Source organism: Phyllostomus hastatus, unplaced genomic scaffold (assembly GCF_019186645.2).
Source record: "Phyllostomus hastatus isolate PE091 unplaced genomic scaffold, TTU_PhHast_1.1 phas_contig_86, whole genome shotgun sequence".
NCBI classification, from domain to species: domain Eukaryota; kingdom Metazoa; phylum Chordata; class Mammalia; order Chiroptera; family Phyllostomidae; genus Phyllostomus; species Phyllostomus hastatus.
In genome coordinates, this window is record NW_025333977.1 from 44783111 (window position 1) to 44810795 (window position 27685).

A 27685-nucleotide genomic window follows, 5' to 3' on the forward strand; every position below is an offset into this window, starting at 1 on the left:
TGAGCATTCTTATAAGCAGGGTTTTGAACTCTGCATCTGATAGATTGCTTATCTCCATTTCGTTTACCACTCTTTCTGGAGCAAGGAAAGGTCAGCCCCCATCTGTGTTTTGCCCAGGGTTACCTGGCCTGACCTACAAAGCAACCTGAGATTGCTGCTACTTGGGTGGGCTTGGAGATTCCCAGGCAAAGCCAAGCTATGTATCTAGGCTGGCTGCTGCTAGTGCCAAGCCTGAGGATCACTAAGGACTGTTGATTGTTTGAGAGTATTTAGGAAGTTGTGAAATATCAGGGAAGTTCAGACATTCATATGGAAAACCAACTTGGGTGGGGACATAAGTTGGACAGAGCAGAGTCTCTGGTGATCTCCAAGGCAGGTCAAACAGTGTCAGCTGGGTTGATAGAGTCTCAGATTTGGCACCAGCTTGCCAGCTCTGTGGAGGGAAGGTTTAGGAACGAGACAATGGCCTCTGCTCACCTTAATGTCAGACACTTCAGGTTCTCCCTATATACCACAGGTATCTTTCAAGCTGCTACCCCAATATTGAGCTCCGAAGGAATCTGAGTAGGTGAATCCGTATGTGGGTTCTTCATGAGGAACTTTTTGGGATTTCAGAAGTTTCTTCCACAGACTCAATCCCTGCTGGTTTTTGCAGTCAGAGTTGTGGGAACTTACCTTCTTGGCACTGGAACCTGGGATGGGGACCTGATGTGGGCTGGGACTCCTCATCCCCGAGATATCCCTCCTGAAATTTTATACACTACACATGGGTGAAGGATCAGCTCATTCCATGCCAGTCTGGATGGATGTGGTTTCTTTAATCCCATAGTTGTCAGACTTCCATTCAACTCAATTTCCAACAGTTCTGAGTGTTGTAGGAAGAAGCAAGTCACATCTGTCTATGCTGCCATTTTGATCAGAAGTCCTGCTTTTATTTTTCTCCAAACTTTCATTCAAATCAATCTTAAGAGTGTTTTCTCTAGGGCCTGTGGCAGACTGGTATTGGCCCCAACATCCACGCCCCCACCTTAACTACAGGATTCAGGTTTCTAGGACATATGTACTTGAAATAAAGGACAACACTTCCTTTGCATGTTATATGTAGCCATATAAATATGTTATAGCAAAAGAAAAATGTTAGAAAGTATATTATGGGAACAAAGTTGAAAAAAATGAGACGGTCCCATAGTTACTACTTTGCTGCTAACTGCCCAGAATCTCCAGTAGCCAATAAGAAGAAGGCAGTCACAGTGCAAATGGAAGCAGGAGCCACTACATACCCTCTTCAGTGGATCAATGTAAATTTTAGTATAAAAGAGTTGATCATCATCATTATCCTGTAGATTCCACTGTTGAACTATACGGTTGATATATGGAGCATAACCAATAAATCCTGAAATACAACAGAGAACAGAGAATTTAGTATTCAAAGACCAAACTGACCTCTATGTTAATTCCATTAATTCCATTGACCCACTGCACATTGATAAACCTATTAGGTCTAATCCTTAGGCTGGAACCATCACAACTCACCATGAGAGAAATATGAGTTATTGACAGTCCTTTGGATTTTATATATAAATTACAATAGAGTGAGTTTTCATTCCAATTGCAAATCAAAGATTCTTCCAATAAACATATACCCAAAAATTAAGTAACACAAGATGGAGAACTAATAATACTTTCCAGGGCTCCTAAGGAAAATAGGTTACTAGTAAAAGAATAGAATAGTCAGAAGAATGTTCTTTCTGACCTTCTAAAATGCTCTTCTTGGCTCCTTTATAGAGGACTCTGTTTCTGAAAAAAGAAAACTTCTACTACAATGATTTGAACGTCGGTGCCAGATGCTAATGCAATCAAACGAATGTTGCATTTGTCACTGACTAAACATCCCAAAGAAATTTTATATCTAGCACATTTGGAGAATTTTCCCTTTACTTGAGCTAGTCATTATTGTACCTGCTAAACCATTTTCTGGCTAGCTTTTGTGTGTCATAGTCTGGAGAAAGGAAGTCTAAAATTGGATTGTTCCCCTTGGCCTGAGAACATAAGCATTAAGTTTGCCAACAACAGTTGTCTATAAAAAACACAGACAACAGGATCGTTTTTCCCTTGTTTGAGTCTTCCACTGAGTTTTAAAAATGAAGCCAAACTATGTTTCACTGACATGCAATACTTTTTAAAAGAGACCAATTTTACTCCTGTGAATTAAAGAGAAACCTAATGTTTTACCCTCAAAATTAAAATTCCCTTATAAAAATACAAAAATTAAAAGAAATAGGTCCAGATATATTACTGTTACATAGCAAAAATAAGACAAAATAAAAACATTGCTAAAGCCATTACCAGTTGCTCCTTTTTGTTATTTTTGCCAAATAAAAGCATCTTAAAACACTGAGAAATGAAATTTTTAATACTGTGACCAATCTACTCTGATGAAAAAAATATATGCAAGTAGACCATGACATTTTCAATGGATGTGTTGCTGTTTCTCAAAAATTACATTTCCTTATCTTTTTTATAAATCCCAAACATCCTTAAAAAAATAAAAGGAATTATAGTTCACCCTTGAATAACATGGGTTTGAACTACCTGGGTCTTCTTAGATGTGGATTTTTTTTTTCAACAAATATACAGTTAATTCTCAATACACATGGGTTTTCATTCTGTGGATTCAACCAGCTACAGGTCAAAAATGGTATTTTTGATCCAAGGTTAAGAATCCACAGATGTGGAAGGCCAACTTTACACGTTCTTTTATGCCATTTTACATGAGACTTGAGCACCCAAGGACTTTGCTATCTGCAGGGGATCCTGTAACCAATTTCTCTTGGGTACTGAGGGATACCAAAGCTTTGGGGAAGTAAAAAGTTATACATGAACTTTTGACTGCACGGGGACCAGTGCCCTTAACTCTTCATTGTCCAGTGGGCAAATATACATCTATTTTCACAGTACGTGATACATATTTTATATGATTTGTATTTTTTTATTAAACCACATTATTTCAAACCAATAAAGTTTCTTATACTCTGCAATTTTCCTTATAAGGAAACATATTCACTCTCCATATTTTTTAATTAAATGATATACCCCAAAACAAACTTATATCCCTTAAATAACTGTCAATATATCACTCATAAAATCACAAACTTTTATTGAACATAGTTAGATTTACTACCACCTCTTTAATTATTATACTACAAAAAGCATAAGCATTATGTTTTGATTTCTTGTATGATCTCTTTCTCACTTATAAATACCTTTTGCTTAACTAAACCTGCTCACAAAGGCACTCACTTGGTGTTTTTTTTTGCTATGTCTACAGTACTCTGCATTCTCTGAAATTAAATTCCTGAGTAGATATATCATGATTGAGATTAATTTACATACTTCATTATATATGCTTTGTTTGGAAAAATTAATATAAAATAAAACATACCAGAGTTGCACAGCTAAATGGTTTTTAATCTATCTAGGACTTAACGATAATTTGAAAGATTAGTCATACTGAGGGCCTGACAGTTTGAAAGCAGAAGGAGCAGCAATCTATGATTCAAGTGTTCAGACAAGAAGTCAAGAGTGGAAGTCTTCTTAGGGAGAAGCTTCGTCCATGCATGAACTGGAAATCTAAGGGAAAGGCTGCTAGCATAATGAGGACAGAATGACCAACATGACACACCCTAGATTCTGACTTGAATACAGAAGTAAGGTCCAAAGGTGGTAGGTAGAAGAAAAGAAAATGATCAAGAGATACCAGAAACCATGAAATGTCATTGTATTGAGATGGAGAGAAAAAGTGAGCTAAAGCTTGGCAGTACAAACTGCCATTTAAGGTTTTAGAAGTGTAATATTATTTACATGGCCTGGCAAAGTTTTATGGTACAACTTAACAGTGATTTACTTAGAAAAAGGTGCAGAAGAATAGAGCTGGAATTTGGGCATCTCAGATAATGTAAACCACTTGATAAGAGAGGTTTCTTTACGTAATCAGCTGAGCAAAGCCTAGAATTCAGACATGCTGCTCATTAAAGCAGCACTTATTTTTTTATCCTCACCCAAGGACATGCTTATGGATTTCTCAAGAGAACGGAAGGGAGGTAAATAGAGAGAGAGAAACATCAATGTGCAAAACACTGACTGGTTTTCTCTTGCATATGCCCCAACTGGGACTGAACCTGCAACCTAGGTATGTGCCTTGACCAGGGATCAAACCTATGACCTTTCTGTTTCCAGGACAACACTCCAACAAAGCCACACCAACCAGAGCAAAGTAGCACATATTTGAACTTGCCTGAATAGTATCAGTTGTATATATGCATGTGTAAATCACTCAAAAACATGTCCTCCCAGTGTGGTTTGCATGTCTAACATGTCCTCAGGCCCATCCTATTTGATTATAACTTATGGCCATATGTTTATATTAATCTCAGTCTAAAAAGAACATTCTAGAGTCATATTGATGACCAAAGTCAAATTTTACTTTATATTTTGAAGGGAGGGAAGAAATGTGACAATTTCTTCCTTTAATCCATGGTGGCATAACTAATGCAGCATTTGAAGTATACCAAACAGTGTATGTTGAATCTGTTTTAAAAATTTTTTATTCATTGTTTTTAGAGAGAAGGTAAGGAAGAGAGAGAAGTGGAGGGGAGGGGAAGGGGGAGGGGGAGGGGGAGGGGAGGGGGAGGGGAGGGGGAGGGGAGGGGAGGGGAGGGGAGGACACTGATGTGTTGTTCCACTTATATACACATTCACTGGTTGGTTCTTCTATGTGCCCTGACTGGGGATGGAACCCACAACCTTGGCATATGGAGACTGTGCTCTAATCAATTGCTACTAAGCCAGGGCTGCATGTTGAATCTTTTTGACAAGTGACTTCAAGACAAATTACTCATTTATTCTAGTATATTTAAAATACAGATTTTTTTTTATTTTAATCTTTGTTCAAGTACAGTTTTCTCCCTTTTACTCCCATTCCTGCCCACCCACGCAACCCTCTCCACTTCCCTCCCATTATCACCCTCCCCCTAGTTTTTGTCCATGTGTCCTTTAAATTTGTTCCTGCAAACCCTACCCATTCTCCCCTGAAATTCCCTCTTCTCTCCCCTCTGGTCACTGTCAGTCTGTCCTCTATTTCAGTGACTTTGTTTATATTTTGCTTTTTCTTTGCTTTGTTGTTTAGGTTCCTGTTAAAGGTGAGATCATATGGTATTTGTCTTTCACTGCCTGGCTTGTTTCGCTTAGCATAATGCTTTCCAGCTCCATCCAAGCTGTTGCAAAGGGCAGAAGCTCCTTCTTTCTTTCTGCTGCATAGAATTCCACTGTGTAAATGTACCATAGTTTTTTGATCCATTCATTTACTGATGGGCATCTAGGTTGCTTCCAGCATCTAGCTATTGTAAATTGTGCTGCTATGAACATCGGGGTGCAAAGGTTCTTTTGTATTGGTGTTTTGGTGTTCTGAGGATATAGTCCCAGCAATGGAATTGCTGGGTCAAAAGGCAGATCCATTTTTAGTTTTCTGGGGAAGTTCCATACTGCTTTCCATAGTGGTAAAATACACAAATAAAATTAATACCTATTTTTTTAAAGCTACATGATTACAGCTTACACTTTTTCCTAAGAGTTTACTAAATGCAATTCTGTCCTATAGCCAGAAAATTCTCAATACTATAATCAGAAGATCTGGATCCATACTGCCTTTCCTTTAACAATTGAATGTCTTCTGAAGAAATCACTTAAATTTGGGGAACATGGAATTTCTCACTCACAATTCTGAAATAATGACACACTATCTAGTGTTGTTAAGGGCATCACATGATATATAATACGTATGAGAAAATGCTCTGTCAGCTATACAATGCACTGTGGATTTTAAACTGATAAAGTTTGTTCAGAGTAATAAGATAGCAGTTATTTAAAAATACATGTCTATATTTATACATATCAAACAAGGTTGTTTCATTATTCATAATTTATTATAACTTACATTACACTTTTCTGTCGGTACCTTACCTACCTCCTGAATTCAGGTAGCGTTTCCCAATGTGCACAACGGGATACTTGTCTGCCAGTCTTTTATCTGGCCACAAAATCCCATCTGCTGCAAAGACCACTTTGTGATTTGACTTTTGGAACTTCCTTAGAACTTCTTCTGGACCACCAGCAAATATGACATCAAAGCTGTTTAGTGAGAGAGAAAAAAGTTTTAAAATACAAAAACAAAATAGACTTCTTAGAATTTAGACACACAAATCAAGAAGCAGTCTCTAATAAAAGTCAGAATTCAGAATCCAACACAAGATTAACACCAACTACTTACAGAATACACCAATATTCCCTCAATTTAAATTACATGAATTCTATTAAGTTATTAGTGTTTGTATTACATTGAAAAATGAAGTCCAAATAAAAGACAGATTTTCATTAGTACTAGTCTTACTATTTTTTTCAGTAATCACTTATTCACCTATCAAAATTCTAAAAGTCTTGAAATGTTAAAAAGTCAGTAACTTGCTATCTAATATAACAATCTAGACACAATCTTCAATAGAAGTTACCATTGTTAACTGCCTAATGTTTTGATTTAATTGGTAACCATCCATAATAATTTCTGAAGATTTCATTGCTTTAAAAAAATGTGGCCAACTACTAAGTGTCATCAATATTTGTATGTATTTCCATCACAATTTAGCCTGAAATCCTAAAATAAAGTGTATAGATAATTACATCATTTTAAAGCTCAATAAACTTAAAAAATGTAAAAATTGACACCTTAGTTTAATGTTTATAGTTCCACTGATCTTTCTGGAACCTTTATTCTTCATAGTCTATTCACAGAATCACATGACTTAACAAAATATGAAATATAAAAGCCATTATCTAATATATTTACATTCTATAATAAGTTCTATATTCTTGCTACAATGAAAGATTCTTCTGCATCATTTTTTTGGGGGGGTTGTTTTGTTTTTGTTTTTTGCATCAGAGTACCTCAAGACCAAAGGTTTTCAAATATGATAATGTAATAATTCAACACCCCAGGTAACAAACAATAAAACAAACTACTGCTCCTGAATTCAGCACCAGGTCTTCCTCACGTCAACAGTCCAGAGGTACTGCTGTGGCCTCTCATGAAAGAGTAGGGAGGCTGCTCCACAGGCCTCTCCCAGCCAGACTTGCTCTCCAGGAGCTTGTTAATACTCGAGGATAGTAGTGAAGCATTAAGCAACATTTAATAACTTTCTACATATGAACTATGTTATTAAGAAATTTACACTTTCTCATTTCCATAAGAGTAGAAACTCAATAAAATTGTTTAAAACTCCTTTAGCAAGAATAGTGTGAGTTTATATTGTATTAATACTTGTGGCAGAGATACAGGTACTCCCACCCACACCATATACATTCTCAAGCCTTTATTTTAATAACAGAATCTCTCGTGTTACCTGGGCACATGGCCATCCTGATAAAGACTACTCTGAAGCTAGCTATGGCCACATGACTATGTCTGTCCAGTGAACTATGAGTGGAACTGGTGTGCTCCCATAATCTCCACGTGCTTTAAAAAGGAAATTGCCTGCCTTCTGCTTCCTCTCTCTCTCTCCTTCCCCTTCATGGTGAACCAGACCTTACAAAATACGTGGCATACACACCCTCACCATATAGTCCACTTCTGAACTTAAAAAAAAATGAGGATAAAACGTTGTTCATGTGCAACTAAATGTAGTAATTATGCCTAGCCAATTTTTTCTTTAATAGTAAAAATAGGGCTGGGATCAGAGGCATTCACTATTCCTTTTTATTTTAAATTAAATTTCATTTAAAATTATTCTAAATGATTTAAATGTTATCATCATCTTTATTTCAGTTACAGAAAAATAGCAATTCAAAATTAAAACATATATATGTATTTATATTTTGATAAATAGTTTTTTCTTTATTCCAGGATCAACAGCCAAGAAATTATTAGTACTATTAAAACATAATCGTAAAGTGACCTGTGATATACAATTTGAAGTCTGCTGGATGAGTTTCTAATCCCAGCTCTGCCACTTGCTATCTAAGTAACCTTAGACAAGTTAGTTACTTAAATTCTTATCCTTTAGTTCTTTACGTATAAAATGGCAAAGAAAGTTGTACCTATCTTATTAAATTATTATAAAAAAATAAATAAAATTAAGAACAACATATTAAAACAATAAAGTTAACAAAAATTAATATTATTATTATTAGAAGAAAGGTACTGAAGTAAAAGGAGAAACAGGAGAAAAAGTTTCCTTTGAGTTTACACTAATCTATAATTTAAAATAATTTTATTTTTAGCCAGATACATGTTTTCAGACAAATTTTAAGTCAGTATAAATGTGTTCTAACTAAAACCTCAAACTAATTTTCCCTTTTTTTGTTTTTTTTTTTAAATCATCACCCAAGGACATGGTTCTGTTGATTTGAGAGAGACAGGAAGGGAGGGGGAAGAGAGAGAGAGAGAGAGAAACACAGATGTGAGAGAGAAACATCTATCAGCTGCCTCCTGCATGAGCCCCAATCGGGGCTGGGGCCTACAACCTAGATATGTGTCCTGACCAGGACTTGAACCTGCAACCTTTTGGTGTACAGGATGACACTCCAACCAACTGAGACACCCGACCAGGGCTTCCCTGACTGTTTACATAAAAAACTGATGAAAAAATAATATTTACATAAATATATTAAGTTTCTCTTTTTCTTAACAAGTGATTTCCTCAGCATGACCACTTCCAAATTCTCCCTAAGATAATCTTATCTTTTCTAACAAGAGAATTTTCCTCAAGACTCTAGTTGTTGACATATTTAATACTGAAGATTAGGAAACAGACCAGTTTTATGGGTAATTGAGCCGGCAGAGGCAAGGCAAACAAACCAAGCCATCTGGGACTGCGACTGCCAGATGGGCTGCAGCAGAACCCTTGACAGGTCGTCTGGAGCCAGAAAAAAAGAGCCAACTGTGTCAGAGAATCATACGATTGGAGACTGGAGCCAGCCAAACTGATTTAAAAATGTTGCAGGTAGCATCACGTTCAAAGTTATAAAAGCACATTTGAGAAATGAACGTTTTCTGTCTTTGTAACCCTAGTGAAGGACACAATATCTACACAGTCAGTATATCTCAAACTATTACCAGAAGTGAATGACCTAAAAAGGAGCAGTTGTGGCAACTTTCACAATGTAGTATTTCATAAGAATGCATTACCTGTATAACAAAAAGTGATGTTTTTAAAGCAAACCGTGAAGACAAAAATTTTCTTCACATAATTCAAGTGAGAATTTGATTTTTTAAGGTTGCTAAAATATTTCCATTTTATTATAGTGCTATTGTTATTTCTGTGTTTAGGTACTTCAGAAAATTTACTAGTATCAATTTAAAACTTTTCAAAGTTTTCCTACTTAAAGTTATTTTGAAAACAAAAACCCAAATTTTTTTTTTACACATAAAGGTCATAAAAATAATTCTCGTAGGAACTTAGTCCACCTAATATGAAGAACAAAATAAAACTTTCCACAGTTAACTGGCAAATATTCTGGGTCCTGCAAAACCCCTGAGGTTCCACCTCCTGTGGGATGTTGAGTTCTCCCCCAGATTGGTCAGTGTTCTATCTCCCACAGGTCATTGAAACTTTTGCAGCCATTTGTCATTAGGCCTTCCCTGTTTCCATAGCAACAGTAACCATGCAGTCATCCAAACTGCAAATCTTTCATGTAACCTTGATCAACCCTTTCCATGGCCTCCTCTCATCAAATCTTTAGCCAAATCATACTGATTCCATGCACTTAATCTATTTAGTATTCAACTCCTCTCCACTCCCGCTAGAAGACCCTGGACCAGCTCAATTCAGAAGGCTTCCACATTACCATCTCCTCCATCACTAGCAAGACTGCGACCTCTCCTGAAAACCATTCCGTGCCAGTCCCCAGACTGGATCAGTGGTTCTCAATGGGCTATGTGGTCTCTGTTGCAATGACTCAACTCTGCTCTTGTGACACAAAAACAGCCACAGGAAACACATAAGCAAATGGCGTAGCTGTGTTCCAGTAAAACTACTTACAAAAACAAGCACTGGGCCGGACCAGAGTTTACCCTCCCTGCCCTATAGAACAGGCTAAATGAATCAGCCTCACATTAAAAACTTCCAATTAAATGACCTGTTCAGAAGCCAAACTAAATTGTTTGATCTGTCACCATAGCTTTACTCATGTTGCTTCGTTTGCTGTACATTAGCACGTCTTTTCGAAGTCAGGTCCAAACCATTCAACCTCAGGTCAATTTGAAATGTCACCTCCTCTTCAAATCCATACTTCATCAGCATAAACGAAAAAGATCGCCTGCTTTCTCTTCATTCCCACAGCTCTTTTCCTCTCCCCTTTCATGAAACACTCTATTTTCTGCTTTTTGTGCTGAGACCAGGCCGCATGTTCTCCTTCTATACGCCAGACCCACACCTTTATTCCCCTGCGTGCCCCTCGGGCCTTGTATTTTGAAGACAGTCAATAGGTATTTGTTGAACAAGTGAATGAATAAGTGAATCCTAAGTTCCAACACTTTCTTCATCATCTCTGATATAAACTTAAGCTCATGTAAACTGTTAGTGGCTAGAGTTTAAAAGTTTATAGTCTAATGAAACTGAAGCACACAAGTAGCCACACACCCTATAATTCTGTCTTTAATCAAGTCTTCACCTTAAATACCTATCAATTGGGTTGGCCAAAAAGTTCATTTTGTTTCTTTCTGTAAAATACAATAAAAGACACATTTTTCATTTTCACCAATAATTTTATTGATTTGGATATTTTGAGAATGTCGGCTATCTTCTGCGTGGTATAATGTTGATTGTTCTCACTCAATATCTTGACTTGATCACAATCAACTTCAATTGGCCTACCCACCCCTGGAGCATAGTTCAGCGAGAAATCTCCAGCACAAAACTTCACAAACCACTTTTAACATGTTCAGATCAGTCACAGCACCATCTTCATATACTGCACAAATCTTTATTTGCATTTCAGTTGCATTTTTACCTTGCTTGAAATAATAAAACACAATATGCCAAAAACATCACTTATTTTCTTCCATCTTCAATATTAAAATGGCTACACAAAAATTCACCAATTTGGTGTTTTTTAAATGCACACTGATATGACATTTGCCACAATACATTTTAACAATATTGTTTCAATGAAGCTAAAGTCAACTAAGTGCTACAAGAGCCATCTTATGGGGAAAAAAATAAGTAAACTTTTTAGCCAACCCAATATTTCCATAAACTAATATTATGGAACTACCCCTACCCCAAAAAACAGTTGAAAATGTCCACCCAGTTGAACCTGAATAAATCACAATAAAATCACAATGGAAATGATTAGATTATTGTAGGGGTTTTGGAGGAAGCAGAAGGATATCAGCTTGTATAAAACAGCAACTATTTTTAAAATGAAATACTACTGGGAGGATTTTCCTCCAAATGGAATATAATCTTGTTTCTTGAATACAGAAGCCTTACAGGGGCCGAGAACAGGTAGAAGTTTAGGAGGACAGGGTCTAGTTGGAGGGCCATTTCCTGCAGACTGTTTTCTGAGAGTGGCCTAGTGTTGGCGTGACAGCCAGCAGAGCGGCAGCCAAGGAGAGAAGGGTGGGCAGACAGCAAACTGCAGCCCCGCTGGCTACCTGAGGGCTGTGAGTCATGTCCCCTGTTGCTGGGTTGGCCTCTTTATAAATAAATGGTTAATAGATGGTTAATTAATGAACATGTCCCCTTAGTTTTAAAATGATAGTTAAATTTAATCTCTGCAACATTAGTACTTTCAAATCTGACACATATTTAGTGCACAATAAGTATTCATTGAGTCAAGAAATCAAGAAACCTTTTTTAAATCTCCCAAATATATTATGATCTAGCCAAGCATTCCAGATAGCTCATATAGAAAGCTATGGATAGAAAAATGTATCCAGAGAGCAAGATTTCTATCTTAGTCAGCCCCCCATATTTTACACTTAATAGATACTTAATACATGTTTACTCAAAAAACTAAATTCATGGAGTAAACAATCTAGTTTTAGGGAAAAAATATATATACATATGTATGTATGTATATATACATACACACATAAAATAGACAAATTAATGTCATACAAGAGTACCCTATATCAATCTCCATATACAGAAACAACCAGTGTTTCTTGGGCATAAAATCTGTTTCTTCCTCATTTCAACATACCTACTAACACTCAATAAAATTATCAAGAACATTTGTACAATCTGAAAAGAGGCATCATTCATTTACTATATAATTTCTAAGCATATTTCACTATACTGAATGAGCCAAAAGGCAGTGCAATATATTTAAGTGACAGCTAATGACTCAATCTTTCATTCAAAAAAAATCAGTATAGAAATTGAGAACTTTGATATGTTTTGACTTTCTTTCATCCTAATATAACAAAATGTTATCCATCACCAGTGACTAGGTTCTTTAAATCTGCACACTTAAATTGCCATTACTGCCAGGATGTAGGAGTCCATCAAATAAACCTGCCACAGTTTGTTAAAATTACAGCCATCATACTTGAAAATCTCTGCTTTCAGAACATTTTTACTCTGCCTTTTGTATAGACAATGTAAAACAATATAAAATGTAGGCATACTGGGTATGTAATCTGAATTATGAAGGGCATAAAATGTTTATTTCCTAGAATAAAATAAGATAGGATTTGATTAGCTAAAGAATTAACCTATAAATTATAGTAGGACAATATCAAAATCATAAAAATATTTTCACAATTAGAAAAATGATGCAATAATCTTTCACAATATTCTACAAGTAACTCAAAAGAGATTATGCCAATATTCAAATTTTTGGAAAGCATACATCTTTCTTCTAAATTACATTTGTTCAGTTTTGTTTGCAACATTAGTACACTATGAGAATTCCTTGAGGGTGGGATCTGTGTTTACCTCATTTCCTGTAGTGTTAGGTTCAACACCTAGTTCACAGTGTGCGCTCAAGACACACACACCAAATACAAAGTGAGAAATCTGTTCCCTGGTCTCACTTCTCAAGCCAAGTAGCACTTAATTAGAAGCCAAAAGAAACAAGCATCAGCTCACATAAGAAAGAGCAGAACCAAGAGCACCATTTTCATAGTTTCTAATACAAATTCAATTTTTTAAATAACTTTAGTCTTTGAGACTTAGAAATTTTCAATGTTTTCCTGCTTTTGTGAGTCATTTCAATTCTCCAAATAAATGAAGAACAATCTTTTAAAACAGTTTCAAAGCATCCACCTTATTTCTCCCTCTTGAAAGTTCTGTTTCTCCCCCTTTTAATGCAATTTACTGTTACCTAATATTTACTGGTTCCTTGATAATTAATCTGACAACATGCAGCTTAGATATAGCTCCCAGATTCACTGTCTGAAATATACAATTATAATTCAATTTGATAAGTGAACAGAAGCTAGTAATAATGGATCCAAGTGAAAAGGCATACACACTAACAGCAAAGATTTGTGTGACTAAGATTTTCAACCAGTATTTATTTATCCTAGATCAGTCTCCCAAACTAGGGTCAACTATAAAACTACTCTAATAGTGGTTTTATTTCATAATCATGTTAATTCTACATTAACTTTTTTATTGTAATATTGACTACCATTGTAGTTTAAGTGACATTCTAGTGGTCTTTCTTACTGCTATCATTAGTTAGCAATAGCTATAAACTACAAAATCATTTTAGTCATGTTTAAATCATCTTTAAACATGTACCTAAATGTACCAGGAGTGTCTATATACCCAAATGGGTAGATGTTTTCATAAAGGAAATATGGCAACAATTTGGCTCATAGCCCGTGCTCAATCCACTGAGCTACACCAGCCAGGGCACAATAACCAAAGTTTTTATTAGACATTTATCTAATACCCAAAAGGTGTATTCCACATGTTTATTTTAGGATCTGAACTCTGCTAGTTTATATTTTTCTGTACTCATCACAGAATAAGTTTGTGGGGACATTCAGTATGCATCTGTTTACTCACAACTAGTCAAACACTGTTTGTTACACATTGGCCCACATGATTCTAAAAAAAAAAAAAAAGCTTTGTTGTTATATAATAATTAGGTCAATCAGTCATCAATGTGACTACAGTAAAAGAAATATATGTTTTGGAAGATAATTCTAAACAAATATGTATTTTAACAAATAAAATTGTGTTCAAATTAATTACAAAATCCTATGTAAATGAGTTAGAGGGATCATTCTGGGGTACTGGAAATATTTAAAAATTGAATACTGATGATAATTGCACAACTCTGTAAATTTACTAAAAATTATTAAATTTAACACTTAAGTGTATATCATGATATATAAATTATACCTCAATAAAGTTATTTTAAAGAAGCCTATGAAAGCCATTCAGTATATAAATTTTTGTATTTTTCTATATACTGAGAACCCATGCTTCCCTAAAACTATTACAGTTGACTGGTCCCTAAAAAATCACTTAAGAAATAGGAATTTGTTTGACTTATTAAAATTTATATATTCTGAATTCTAACCTTAACCAGATGTAAACTTAATTAGGAGATTAGCAATTCTGTATAGAATTCTGATAGATGGGTATCCTATTTCGAATAATTTACAAACAACCTAATTCATATCTCTATAATTTTCAATTGTATTGAACACTCTGCACATGATACTTGTTAAAAAGGGTGTTGTTTAAATAAAAAGAGGGGGGGGAATAAAGTTCTAAAGTGGCACCAGTTGTCCAACCCTCTTTTCCTTGGTTACTTTCTCGTTATCACTAGGTTTTTCCAGGACAGACAAGATGGGTGATAAAGAAAAGGTTAATGATTCGTCTAAGGAAAAGGCTTGGCAGAGGTTAGGCTGCATGTTTTCAGTTAGCTGACTGTTCTCTCAGAGGGAGTTGTCAGAAATTTTGTCTGTTTGGTTCACTGATATAGTGAACCAAACACTAACAGAGCCTGGCACATACTGGCCTACCATTAAAATTTCACCGCTGTCTTTTTTATCAAGCTGAGTCTTAAAGTATCATTTAAATACACAAATGCAACCTCAAGCAGTCTTCAGATATCTCTGTTTCTCTCTCTCCTCATTAGAAACAAATTGCCTCCTTATTAAACCAGTTTCTTCCAAGGCTAAATCTTAGATGAGGGTGTTAGGACAGGGCATGGATAAAGGTAGAGGGAAAGTTCTTCCTAAAACCATCACTGGCTAATATGCGTCAGGTAACTTTTACGAGGATAATCTGCCTCAAGGTCAAAATTAAAACCTACATGTGGTAAATTCAAACTGACCAAAATGACTGAAGTCCATAGTAATTTCAAACCTAAATGTACTTAATATTTAATCTAAACACTTCTTATAAACTTTCTACTATTTTAGCAAGGGTAAAAATATATTTAATAATAGAGCCTGTAGAAAAATTCTCAATACACAGCTAACCAGCTATACCACAACTCATATTTGCAAGAATAAGTAGCTAACTATAAGCAGAACTTACTTTTTTCTCATAGGATTTATAAGGAAAATTTTAGAGATGCAAGTATATGGACATTTTCAAAACTTTTTAAGTGTTGATGGCCCCAAGAATTTAAGTCTATTTTCATTTGAAAAGTTATGCCTTCATTATTTACAAATTTGCATAAAAAGGATTAATCTTATTTTCATCTGCAATAATGTATGGTTTTAGACTTTCAAACTGAGGGAGAGATATAAGGAAACTTTCCTACATTAGAGAAGAAAATGCAAGGGGATTTCAAATGAGCAATCAATGACCAGCACATAGAATTAAAAACGCAGAGAAATGGAAGAAGGCAGCAACCACTAGTGACTCATGACAACATGACATTATTAAAAACATGTCAGTAAAAGAGAGAAAACTGTACTTGAACAATGATTAAAAAAAATGTCAGAAGGTAAAGAAAGACAGCAGACACTCAAAGTTAAGTAGACGTAAGGTGGAGTAGTATACAAAAAGATATTTATACACTATAAAAGATATTTATATATCTTTCTTAATAAATACAGGTTTTCATATTTCTCACTTATAACTTTACATGATATATCTGCTCCTGGCTGAACAGAATCCTGAGTTACTCTCCTCAACAGGAAATCTCAACATGATCTTTACTCCATCTCTGAATCAAGATTAAAGAATTAATTTCAGAAATATATTAGTTCATGTCATGTTTTCTCATTGGTGGTTATGATAACTCATCAAAATTGATCACATTATATTACTATGTCAGAACGTGGTTTATGAGTAAAACTACTTTTAAAAATAATGATTTCTTGTGAATAATGTAATTTAATATATAACCTACATATATGAATTTCAACTCTTTTTAAAAATAATTAAATATAGATTTAAAAAGCCACAGGTTATCTCTTACCATTCAGTAAACAAGACAACCAGATCCTCTTGATTGGCATAATGTTCCATAACTTCCTTCATTAATCTCACTTTTTGGCCCCCTCCAATACTATTAATTCCATCGCCTCCTCTCCACTCTTCTCCTTGACCAAGGACCTATAAATAAAATCAACATTTCATCCCTGAGCAAAATTCAAGTGACAGTATCATAAAAACTGGAAGTCATCAGCAACTTGTAGAGTATTACACAGTAACCACCTTTAAACATTTCACTAAATCATAACACTAAAAAGAAGACAACTTGATACCTAGGTCAGGTCATAATTTTTAAATATTATCCACCCCATAAAATGCAGTTTCCAATGTTACCATTTCAAAAGTAGAGTCTAATCTGGCAGACGGCTGGGGGGAGAGGCAGTTGCAGAAAGTATTTCTCATATGTTACTTCTATTTGTTCAGATTAAAAAGAAAAGGAACAAAGTTTCCATAACACTTCCAATCTGATGGCAAATCTGTATGATGAACACTGAAAGCCCTGAAGGCTCAGTGACTCCTGATGGAGCCTTAAGCAATTTTCCTACTGAACCAAAATGGGTTGTTCAGGGAAACACAGGGAGCAGCAAGTCAAACATCACCTTCTTTACTTCATACACAACCCTCAAAAGCTTCATAGTAATTCATTCCATGCAAGAAACTGCCTAAGCACAATTAATTGGAACTAAACTTGGAGATGTTCTTATCACTGTCTACTTTCGTTCACCTCAGCATCTCCCACCTGAGTTAAAGGTATACGGTGACACACCTGCTGTGAGGGAGCAGGAAGCATATGTCCTCCACACCCAACATACAACTTGAATAACTGTTTCATCAGAAGAAAGTCTGAAGTTCCCGAAATAATGATATACTTGGAAATTTATAAAATTAAGCGACAATGAAACTAAAAATCATTAGAAATGGATAAAATAATCTTAGAAAATAAATTATTAGTTTCAATTTTTACTTAACACTGAACCAAACAGAAATCTGGCTGGCAAAGCCTACCTCTCCAGGTATCACTTCATGAAGGGTAGAAGAAAAGGCTAAGCATGGAAAGTCAAACTGATGTGAACCTGGATTCATAGTGGGGCTAGTCAGTAGGTATACTAGCTTTTGCCCTAAAAGTGGCCTCCTCTAGCCCTAGGATTTATTACACTTCCACTTCCATTTCACAACACTCCTGGACTTCTCCAATACTGCAGTAATACTGGGCCCAGGGCATCTGAGAGCCTTTCTGTACAGTGCACTATACTAGGCTCGATTCTCCATTTTCCTTGCATTTTTCTATCAGTGTGCCAAACTGGGGCTTGTATCTGAATCACACGGAGGGCTTGTTAAAACACAAGACTGCCGCATCTTGCTCCCAGAGCCTGTGATTCAGCAGGCCTGGGGTGGGGTCTGAGGATCTGCATTTCCATTTCCCAGATGATGCTGATGCATTTTGAGAGCCACTGAATTTTATAAGGGGAAGGTGGCAGGAGGATAAAAAATGCCAAGTGGTCCAATAGGACTGGGGTCCAAGAGTTCATGTTATAGCTCCGTACCCTGGGGCAAGTTTTCCTCACCGATAAACAAAGCAGCATCTTAATAGTTCATATAATGAATCAATAGTATACCATATATGAGGTCTGTCCAAAAGATATCCAGCCATATAATATGAAAAATAGAGAAATTTATTGAAGAAAGTACAAGAAACTTTATACATAGGACAATGATGCCTCAGTCTCCTTCAAAGTAGGCACCTTGGGACCTCACTCAGTTCTCTCACAGGCCTCAGCTGCCCGGCCATATCTTCCTGAATCTCATCACCAGTCTGAAATCTCTTCCCTTTCAAAGGTAATTTTAGTTTGGGGAAAACTCAGAAATCACAGAATAGTGCAAAATCTGTGCTGGAGCAGATCTGAGTCACCTGGGTGATTTGATGTTTCACCAAAAAACTGCATGAGGTGTGATGCATGAGCAGGCGTGTTGTGGCAATGAAGCTGCCTATCACCACTTGCCTATAGCTGTGGCCTTCTGAATCATTCAAATAGTTTCCGTGGAGGAATGTTCAAGGTTAATGCAAAATTTGATGCAGATTCATTGCTCTACTACCTCAGTCATTTTGTGATGACTGTGATGTGATGGCCACACAGTCCACATACTCACTCAATGGTGTCTACCACCCCCACTGACTAGTACAGCACAGTCATCATTGTTCACACATGCCCATTCCAGTCCACTCTCCTCGGCTGCCCGGTTTACATCCATGCCATGCAAACCGTTCTCATTATATTAACAAAGGCTGGACTTTTTCCAGACAGACCTCTATACCATATATAAAGTTCCTAACACAGTGACTCACACATAGGACACTCCTTGCTCTCCTCAGTCTGAACTCTAAAGACTGCCCTCATTGGATTTCAGCATTATTTTACCCTGATTTTTCTGTTACTCCCATTGTGCTTCCTGTCAGTGTATACTATTGTATTTCTCCTCTATCCTAACAAATTCATATTTTTCATTTATCCTGTATTAAACACCTAGTTGTTAACACTAGCTCTCTTTCCCAGCAAAGTTCAGCCTCTTTAATAGGTATTCTATCTTAACCTAGTCTTCCAGTGGTAGCAAATTCTACCTTCTTTCTATATTACATACTAGAACAGCTCAGTTTTTTCCTAGGCAAAGCTGCCCCCTACACCTCCACTTTGTAAGTTTTTTTTTTTTCCTGTAAATGGGTTAATTTGTGTGGTTTCCTATCTGGGATTCCTCCCTATTTTCTCTTATTTGTGGGGGGAAAAAAAACCCTTGCTGAAAGGCCCTCATTTATATTAAATAAATAAGCAAAAAAAAAAAAAAGCCTTTCACAGCTCACTTTACTAGCTCACCAAATTCCTCAGGTTTCTTCTGATCATTTACCAATGAGGTATTCCCCTAAAGATATCTTCTAAAACCTTTTTTATATTTTTGTGTTTCCAAACTCCTCTAAAACAAATAAAAAACAGGAAAAGCAATTCTCCCCAATGGGACAGAAAGACACCTCCTTCGTCACGTTTGCATTTCTCTGTAAGCAAAGTAACAGCACAGCAGACAAAAACGTTCCTGCCAAACCTCAGGTATGTTGTGCTCACACGCGACCCCCCGAAAGAAATATAAATATAAAAACACATAAATATATTTTTGTTATTTTATAAACATGTTTATACAAAGCATTAGCAAGTTTAAGAAAATATTGTCTGAGTGGCAGCATATTAATGAGGCCAAAATGTATCTTTAAAATGATCAAGTATATATAACTTGTAAAAGTAATTATGTAATCAAATTCACCTTCTTCTATGGATTGCAGATTGGGTTGCTATTGTTATTACTGTTATAAAAATGTACTTTAGGCACATATTTTAATATCTTCATGAATTAAAGATATGCCTTACCTTCACAGTATAATTGAAGTATTTGGCTGACTGCATAAACCGATGGAATCCATCACTTTCTTTTGTTGCTACAGTTATGACTAATAATTTATCTGCAAAGACAGAAGGAAATAATGCAAGATGGTTTCCCACGAAAGAAGTTAAATGCTCCCACTTTACAATCACCATGGTGATTCAAAACCTCATGCACTCATGGGAATACTCTGGTTTGTTAATATACACAAGGATAAACAAAGAGCTGCTGAAAAAACAGGCAATTCAACCTGGTGATACTACTGCCAAATGATGAACCACTGAATAAAAAATCATTTTATGGTAAGAAAATGCTTTTATGTTTTTGGAAAAGCATGCTCTCAACTAAAAGAAACACTTCCATAAAATACACAACATTTTTATCTGTAAAGATAGTCTCTCCTAGATATTATCTGATCAAGCAGCCTCGTTGCCACCTGTAAATAATCACTGATGCATTACACACATCGGTGAGGTCTGGGAGCACATTACACGTGCAAAAGAAAAGATCCAATCATGAGACTGGTCGTAGTTTTCTTAAAATAAACTATGATAAATTGGAAACAAGTATTTAAAAACACAATCCTAATTTCTTTCTCCCTATCAATGAATTGTTGTATAAGAAAAGTCTGTAAAAACAACATTTGCATCACTTCAGTGTTTTGTTTTTACTTGTAAAGAATAAAAGGAACCAAAATCCACACTGCCCTAGTAAATACACAGTTTTTGGTCACCATATTATTCTACTGGATTATTTTAAACCAACAAAATACTCCCTCTTAGTAGAGAAATAAATAGGTTTAAGGAGCCTTTTAAAAATACCTATAGAAGCTATCAAAGAGGATATTTATGAGGAAAAGACATGTTACAAACTGCATAAAAGAAACAACTGCATCAACAAATGTCAAAGATGCTAGGACTTCTTTTTTAACCTGAGGATACAGTAGGACCAGTGGACTAAGAAAGCAAAACTAACATTTTTTTTTTAATATTCTAGACACTGGCACTAAGCTACATGATTTGATTCTCATTTGCCAGTTGTAAATAAGAAAAAAGAATCCAGAAGGTCTTAAATGTCCCCTAAGCAATAGCCAATCATTGAATATAGCATTAATGGATTATAGGAATCAATTAAAAACAATTTCAAATAATCCAAAGTAATCATCAAAATTTGAAAATAATTAAAACTACAAAACATAAATATGTGCAGTACACATAGAGAAGTAATAAATTCAAACACTCATTAGTCAACCCAGAAAATGAAAACATTTCCATGAAGATAAACAACACTCTTAGATTTTTTTCTGTTAAGAGGGATTTCTTGCATAATATTCACCATTATGAAAAATATTCAAGGAAAATTAAGTCATTTTCATAAAGTTGTCAGACCCCAAGTAAGTATATTTTAAAAGTACTTTTTTCAATTAACTATTCTTTATTATTTAAAAAATTTTATTTGTAATTGGTTAATAGGGGTTAACAATTAAGAAAACCTGATGTGTTACCACTCACAAAAAAATTCAAAATAGTGAATGTCAGATTGTATTTATAAACTTAAAAACCATGCTTTATAAAGTATTTTTTTCTCTGTAATATAATGACCACTTAAAGGTAGATTTCTTATTTTTTTCTACATAAATCATAAGAATTAGCTACGAGTTTATATTTTAAGTGGATAGACTTTATGCTGACCATTTCCAGTATAAAATTAACAGCAAGGATTTCATCATCCTTAATAGGAAAAGTAATGTTGGCCAAACCCTCGGGCAGACATATACATGACCCAATCCAATGACTCAGAAGGTGGAACTAAAAATGTGTAGTCTGGCAATCTAAACAATTTTGTTAAATGAAGGTATGTTTAGTAACATTGTACTTATATAAACACCTTTTTCCTCTCATCTGCTAACCAGCATCATTTCTGTAATGAGAAATAAATCCTACTCAACTGGGGAACAAAGAAGAAGAAAACGCTGACAAGCACCACCCACGAGCTCTCTCCGACCAACTCAAGGGTCCAGCTTGCTCACCATTTATGAAGTGCTCTTATCAAATATTTAACCTACATTTGATACGTACTTTAGATTTCACTAAAATGTACACTACAAACTTACCTAAAATGAAAAGGAATGGCAACTGACCCATAGAATCAATGGCAAATAAGAAAAAAGGAACGAAAAGTGTTACACTATATTAACAGAATTAAGAAATAATTCAACCAAAGGTAAATCATGACCTCCAGTTGGATCTCGATTTGAAAAACTAATGGCAAAACAGGACATTTAGGAGAAAATCAAGCTATCTGAACACTAATTGGAAATTTGTTGATATTAAGAAATTAATAATTTTTTAACATGGTAATGACATTGTTTTTTAAAGAGTCCTTATGATTTAGAGACAGATACTAAAGTATTTTCATAATGACAGGCTAAAGGGTTTGTGATTTGTTTACAATTTATGAGGGGTTAGATATAAGGCAATGAAGGAGGAGGGGAAGGCAAATATTAAATAAGACTGGCCATGTATAATAACTATAAAAATTAGATTCCTTTTGCATGTTTAGAAATTCCTATAATTAAAAAAAGAAGTTCAACTTTATGCACAATCCCTTATCTTCCAACCAGAAAAATGACAAAAAATATTCAAAATGAAACTTCAACAGTCTAAATCACCCAAGGGAAGATGCCATAGATAGAAAACAGCAATCTTCTAAACAAACGAAGTTATAATTTAAACAGTTATGATTAGTACCTTATCTAGTGCATCCAGCTCAACTGAAATGACAAAGTGAGATGACAGGGGAATGGTTGAACAACAGGCACCCATCAAACACCACCAGCACCAATCTACAGTGGTTAGCAAACGGAAGTTCACCTGTGGCCCAATGCAACCTCCACAGCCACTGTCTGATTCTATTAGACAAGAGATTAATACAGTTTGCACAAAAAAGAAACATGCAATGCATCTAGAGTGTGGTAGATTAGAACAAACACTTACCCAAGAAAATCATGTCATAGAAAACAACAAAAAAAGACACTTCTGTGATCATCTTTACAAAGTCCCACAAAATGTCTATCAGTATAGTAAAATTTAATAAATATTGAAATGGCTAACTATTTAGCTCTCTACAAAAATTCAGATGAACTTTTCCAAAAGTCAATAAGTTAATTTATTAAGAAAGGTCAAAACATGCTATGTCTTTCATGAATGCACTCACAGATGTGGTAGGAAAATGCACTGTTAAATTCATTATTTTTTCTTCAAATATTTGTTGATATAAGAGCAGAATTTATCAGTCGATGGTGCTGATCTAACTTTTCGTTTGAAGACAAATGATGGATTTAAAACAGGAAGTTTTTCTGCTCATTTATCCTGCTAAATGCTAAATTGGCACATAAAAACCATCTGGAACTCAGTCTTAATGACAGGGATTACATTAAGTAACTCAGCCCTAGCCCAGCTGCCTTGGGTCCTGCCACTGAGGAATAAATTTCCTATCTTCCCAAGAAACATTCTCTACACAGAGTCAAACCAGTCCTTAATTATAAATTTGCAAATATCAAGAAAAATCATTCTACCACAGGAACTCTGAGTACACTGTTCTCAGTCTGCAACTCACTCATTTTACAACCAGACATGGCCTTCATCTGTAAAGATCAGTAGCTCTCAACTTTACTGAAGCACGTTTCCTTAAAATGGCCAGCAAGTACAGGGGCAGGAAACCCTTGCTGCAAAGAACGAATCGTAAATATTTTAGGCTTTGTTAGCCACATACACTTTCTGTCGCAATTCTTTTTTTCCTTTCTTCTTCTTTCAAACCCTTTAAAACTGTTTGTTTTCTTTTTCAGTTTTCTGGCTGTTTGTACAAAAAATAGCCATGGGCTGGATTCGCCCTAGTGTCATAGTGTGCCACTGTGTTTGGCTGTGTGAACATGAAGACAAACCACCCGAGTACAAACCCCAGCTCTACTACCATTTATTATTTGTCAGAAATTGGTCCATTAAACTTTGTGTCTTACCTGTTTCTCATCTTTAATATGTGTGTGTAATAATAGCACCTACCTGACAGGTTTGCTATGATAGTTAAGTTAGTTAATATATGCAATGTAACTAATACACTGTGAATTTGGTGTATTAAATAGTATCTTATCTTTCTCATTATTTCTACTCTAGATGCATGGAAAAGGGAGGTTGTAGTTGTGCAAATTTTAGCAGGTTGTATCTTTCTTTACCAGAATTATACACTCAAGAATCTAGTATCTCTTCCAACTCTCAATATTTTATGGTACTAGTAATGGTTTAAAAAAAAACCCACTATGTAAAAACAGTTCAGCTTGAAGTTGTTCATTCAAATAATTTAGCAAATAACTAAATTACACTTTCTCAAATCTTTACATCTCTCTTCAACTCCAAGCAAGTTATATAAAACTAACTCAAATTACAATCATTATTAGCCCAGGTTTCTGCAGTAGCCTCCTAAACCCACTTTCCCCACTCCAACCATATCCCTACAAAGCAGCCAGAGTGGTCTTTTCAAGAGGCTTATATATCTGATCATGTCACCCCACTGCTAAACACCCTTAAATGGCTTTCCATTGCTCTTCGGATGGTGGCTGGGATTCCTCAAAGTGGTTCTTAACTACCTGTGTCCTCTCCAGTCTCATCCATTACCTCTCTCCCTTTGCGCTCTCTGCTCCAACTGCACTGCCCCTTTTTGATTTTTCCAGCAATGCCTGCCCCATCCCACCAAATGAAAAGAGCCTGCGCAAGACCTTTACCTAATCCCTCCTGATCTCTTGATGTAGCTGCCACCTATTCAAATTTGAGAGTCTTACATATGTGCCATTTCCTCAAGACCTCCCCACACCCACTAGTATAGGTCAGTACTCATGATACATTTTTACTTCTCCTTCTACCTAGTGCACCTCCTACCTCTCTTTCAGTGCACTTGCCACAAATTGTTCATTGCTGTAACTGGATACTAATTTGCGTGGTTACTATTTGAGATTAAAGTCTCTCTCCCAAACTAAACTATAAATTGCAGAAAGGCGGAGAGTCTTTTGCTCAGCACTACGCTTCCTGGGCCTATCACAATGTTTATCATACAGTATGTTCTAAGTAAACATTTGTTTTCTATAAAACCCTTATGTAGTTAGCTTTATTATCTTCAATTCACGATGAAGAAGGTCGGATTTATAGAGGTTAAGCAATTTAGCCAAAGTCGCCCAACAAGTTAGGAGCAAAGCCAGGAATAGAACTTCCATTAATCCTCAAAGTCTACTTCTTTCCAATGTGTCATGTGGCTTTACTTGGTAGTGAGAAGCCAAGGGGCTAGGAGCAAACTCTGAGTTTCGTCACACGTGCAGAAGAGATAATGTCCCATGAAGATCTGCTTGCAGGGTGACTCCTTGGCTGGCAAATAGAAAGTTACATTTGAGGAGGGTTCCCATCATTCCCAGAGAAGAATGGTTAGCTATATCTAAATTGTACAGACAATATATGTATACTGAACACATGCTTTCCTTCTAGGAGTAGGAATTTTGGTGCAGGGGATGACTGTTTGAACAGCTCCCAATAATAACCTTGAGCACTAAGTATCTAATAAGCTTTCCTAACAAATGACATTTCATGAGCGTTGTCACTAGTTACTGAGGGAATTAAACAAATCCTGTGTAACCCTATCGGGAAGGACTGTCGAAAGCCATGTCTGGTTTCCCTCAACTTGGTCCATGGGCCCTCTCCCTTTGATGATTCTGCTTGGTATCCTTTCACTACACTAAATCCTAACCATGAATACGACTGTATGCTGAACCCTGAATCTTCCTAGTGAGTGGTTAAACCTGGGGATGGTCTGGAAAATGCCCTTCCCATTATGCTTCTAGCTACAGGCAGCAAGCGCAAGCTTTTGTCTCAAAGAGGTCATATGAGATTAATTGGTTCTGTGTCTGATAGAGGGTTGGGTATCAGGTTCTGGTCTCAAAGGCCAGGCCAGAGAGAGATCAGAAAAGCCTCCACACAGACTCCAGAAAAGAATTTTTTACATAAGGCAATGATACCCTGCTCACTACTGACGACAGTCATTTCACTTTAACATAAACTGTGGCCTCATGAACAGTCGTGCAAAGCCCGCTTCTTTTACAGAGTAGTAATCCAGGAAATAAAGGGGAAACAAGACTTGTCCAGGATCCTGCAGCGAGGTAGTGACCCACCTAGTGCTGAACTCAGGGTTCCCGATTACCAAAACTGTGGTTTCCCTAGGTCTTATGGCACAATTGTGTTGCTTTGTTAACTACTGAGTCATGTAAACACTATGACAAACTGAAGCTGGAGGACAAGAAAACAAATTTTATTTTATGGAACTGTTGAAAGAAATTCAAGACAGAAAATCCTCAAGAGCAATTCACCACCCCATTTCAATAAGGAAGTATCAAAGAGATATCAGAGGATTCTTCAGCATTTTTGCAAAGAAGGTTAAAAGGGGAATGTAACATTCAAGCACTAATGCTATATAGAGACCACTTTCACACATGTTAGCACTCAGATGGAAGCCTAAGCTTCCACAGTCCACTGTGGGCAGTCCACAGACACACAGCAAAAGATGCGCTAGGAGGCGGTGGGGAGGGGTGGTATGCAGGGTGACCAACTGCCAGTCTGCCCAGGACTAAGGAGGCTGCCAGAACACAGGCTCTTGGTTCTGAGACACGGAAAGTCCTGGGCAGACCAGGACGAGTTGGTCACCCCAGCAGTACAGGCAATAAGACAAGATAGGCGAGGATGGCCGGTTATGTATAAAAGACTGGATGAGAAACAGTCCAGGGATACAAATGGCAGAAGGGCAGTAAGTTAAGGATAAACTCTTCCAGAACCAGAATGTCACCCCCCACACCAGATATCAAATGAAGCAGGGCCAGATTAAGACCTCCAGAGGCCGTAGGCTCCTAGTACATCAAAGTGGACTGAAACCAAAGTGGAATGAAACCACCTCATAAGTACTTCAGTTCAAAATATACATTTCAAATAGAAAAAAAAATGCTGTACATGAGGTAAAATTTAATTAAATTAAATTTTTAATTAATTAAATTAAATTTTAATTTAATTTAATTTTTAATTTAATTTTTAGGTTTTCTGATTTTCTGTTTAGATACCCATGTTTTCTGATTATATATACACATGTTGAGTTTGCCTGTTGGGTAACCTAGTATTGAATGGGAGACACATTTCAAGACAGAGTCAAAGGGCTATTAATATTATGCTCAAGAATTCCTAGGAGTTAGGAATAGGTGAGGGATTAAAAATGTTTTCTATCTGAAAAAGAAAAAAAAAGATTCACCACTCCCCATCTCCTAATATTTGAAGAGAAAAAAATAGATTTCCTTTATCTTATTTCACAAGAAATAACTGGGGAAGAATAAATAGGGGAAGAATTAATGGAGCGGAGGCAGGTTTTGTCTTGACACTATGTTAATCCATTCGGACTGCTATAACAAAATAGCACAAACCAGGTGGCTTATAAAAACAGGAATATATTTCTCCCAGATGGTCAGGCAAAGCCTTCCTCCTGGTTCATAGCCAGTGCCTTCTTGCTGTTTCCTCATGTGGTTGAAGAGACTGGAGTCTCTTTGCTGCCTCTTTAATAAGACCACTAAATCAACTTGTGAAGATTCTACCCTCATGACTTAACCAAAGGCCCCATGTTCTGATACTATACTCTTGGGGTTAGGATTTCAACTTATGAGTTTGGGGGGTGGGGGCACAAATATGGACCACAGCAAATACAACGTACAAGTAAAAGAA

At 36.1% G+C, this 27685-nt stretch overlaps 1 protein-coding gene across 3 annotated transcripts in view; it reads right to left on the reverse strand.

Moving 5' to 3' along the window:
• Positions 1–27685, reverse strand: part of PLOD2 (procollagen-lysine,2-oxoglutarate 5-dioxygenase 2) — a 90556-nt gene that overhangs the window by 35858 nt on the left and 27013 nt on the right. For all 3 annotated transcript variants that reach the window (XM_045851780.1, XM_045851779.1, XM_045851781.1), the window contains exons 2-5: positions 19880–19971; positions 16453–16589; positions 6023–6186; positions 1281–1393 (exon numbers count right to left, since the gene is read on the reverse strand). In XM_045851780.1, the coding sequence (XP_045707736.1) occupies positions 1281–1393; positions 6023–6186; positions 16453–16589; positions 19880–19971 (506 nt within the window). The remainder of the gene's footprint in view (positions 1–1280; positions 1394–6022; positions 6187–16452; positions 16590–19879; positions 19972–27685) is intronic.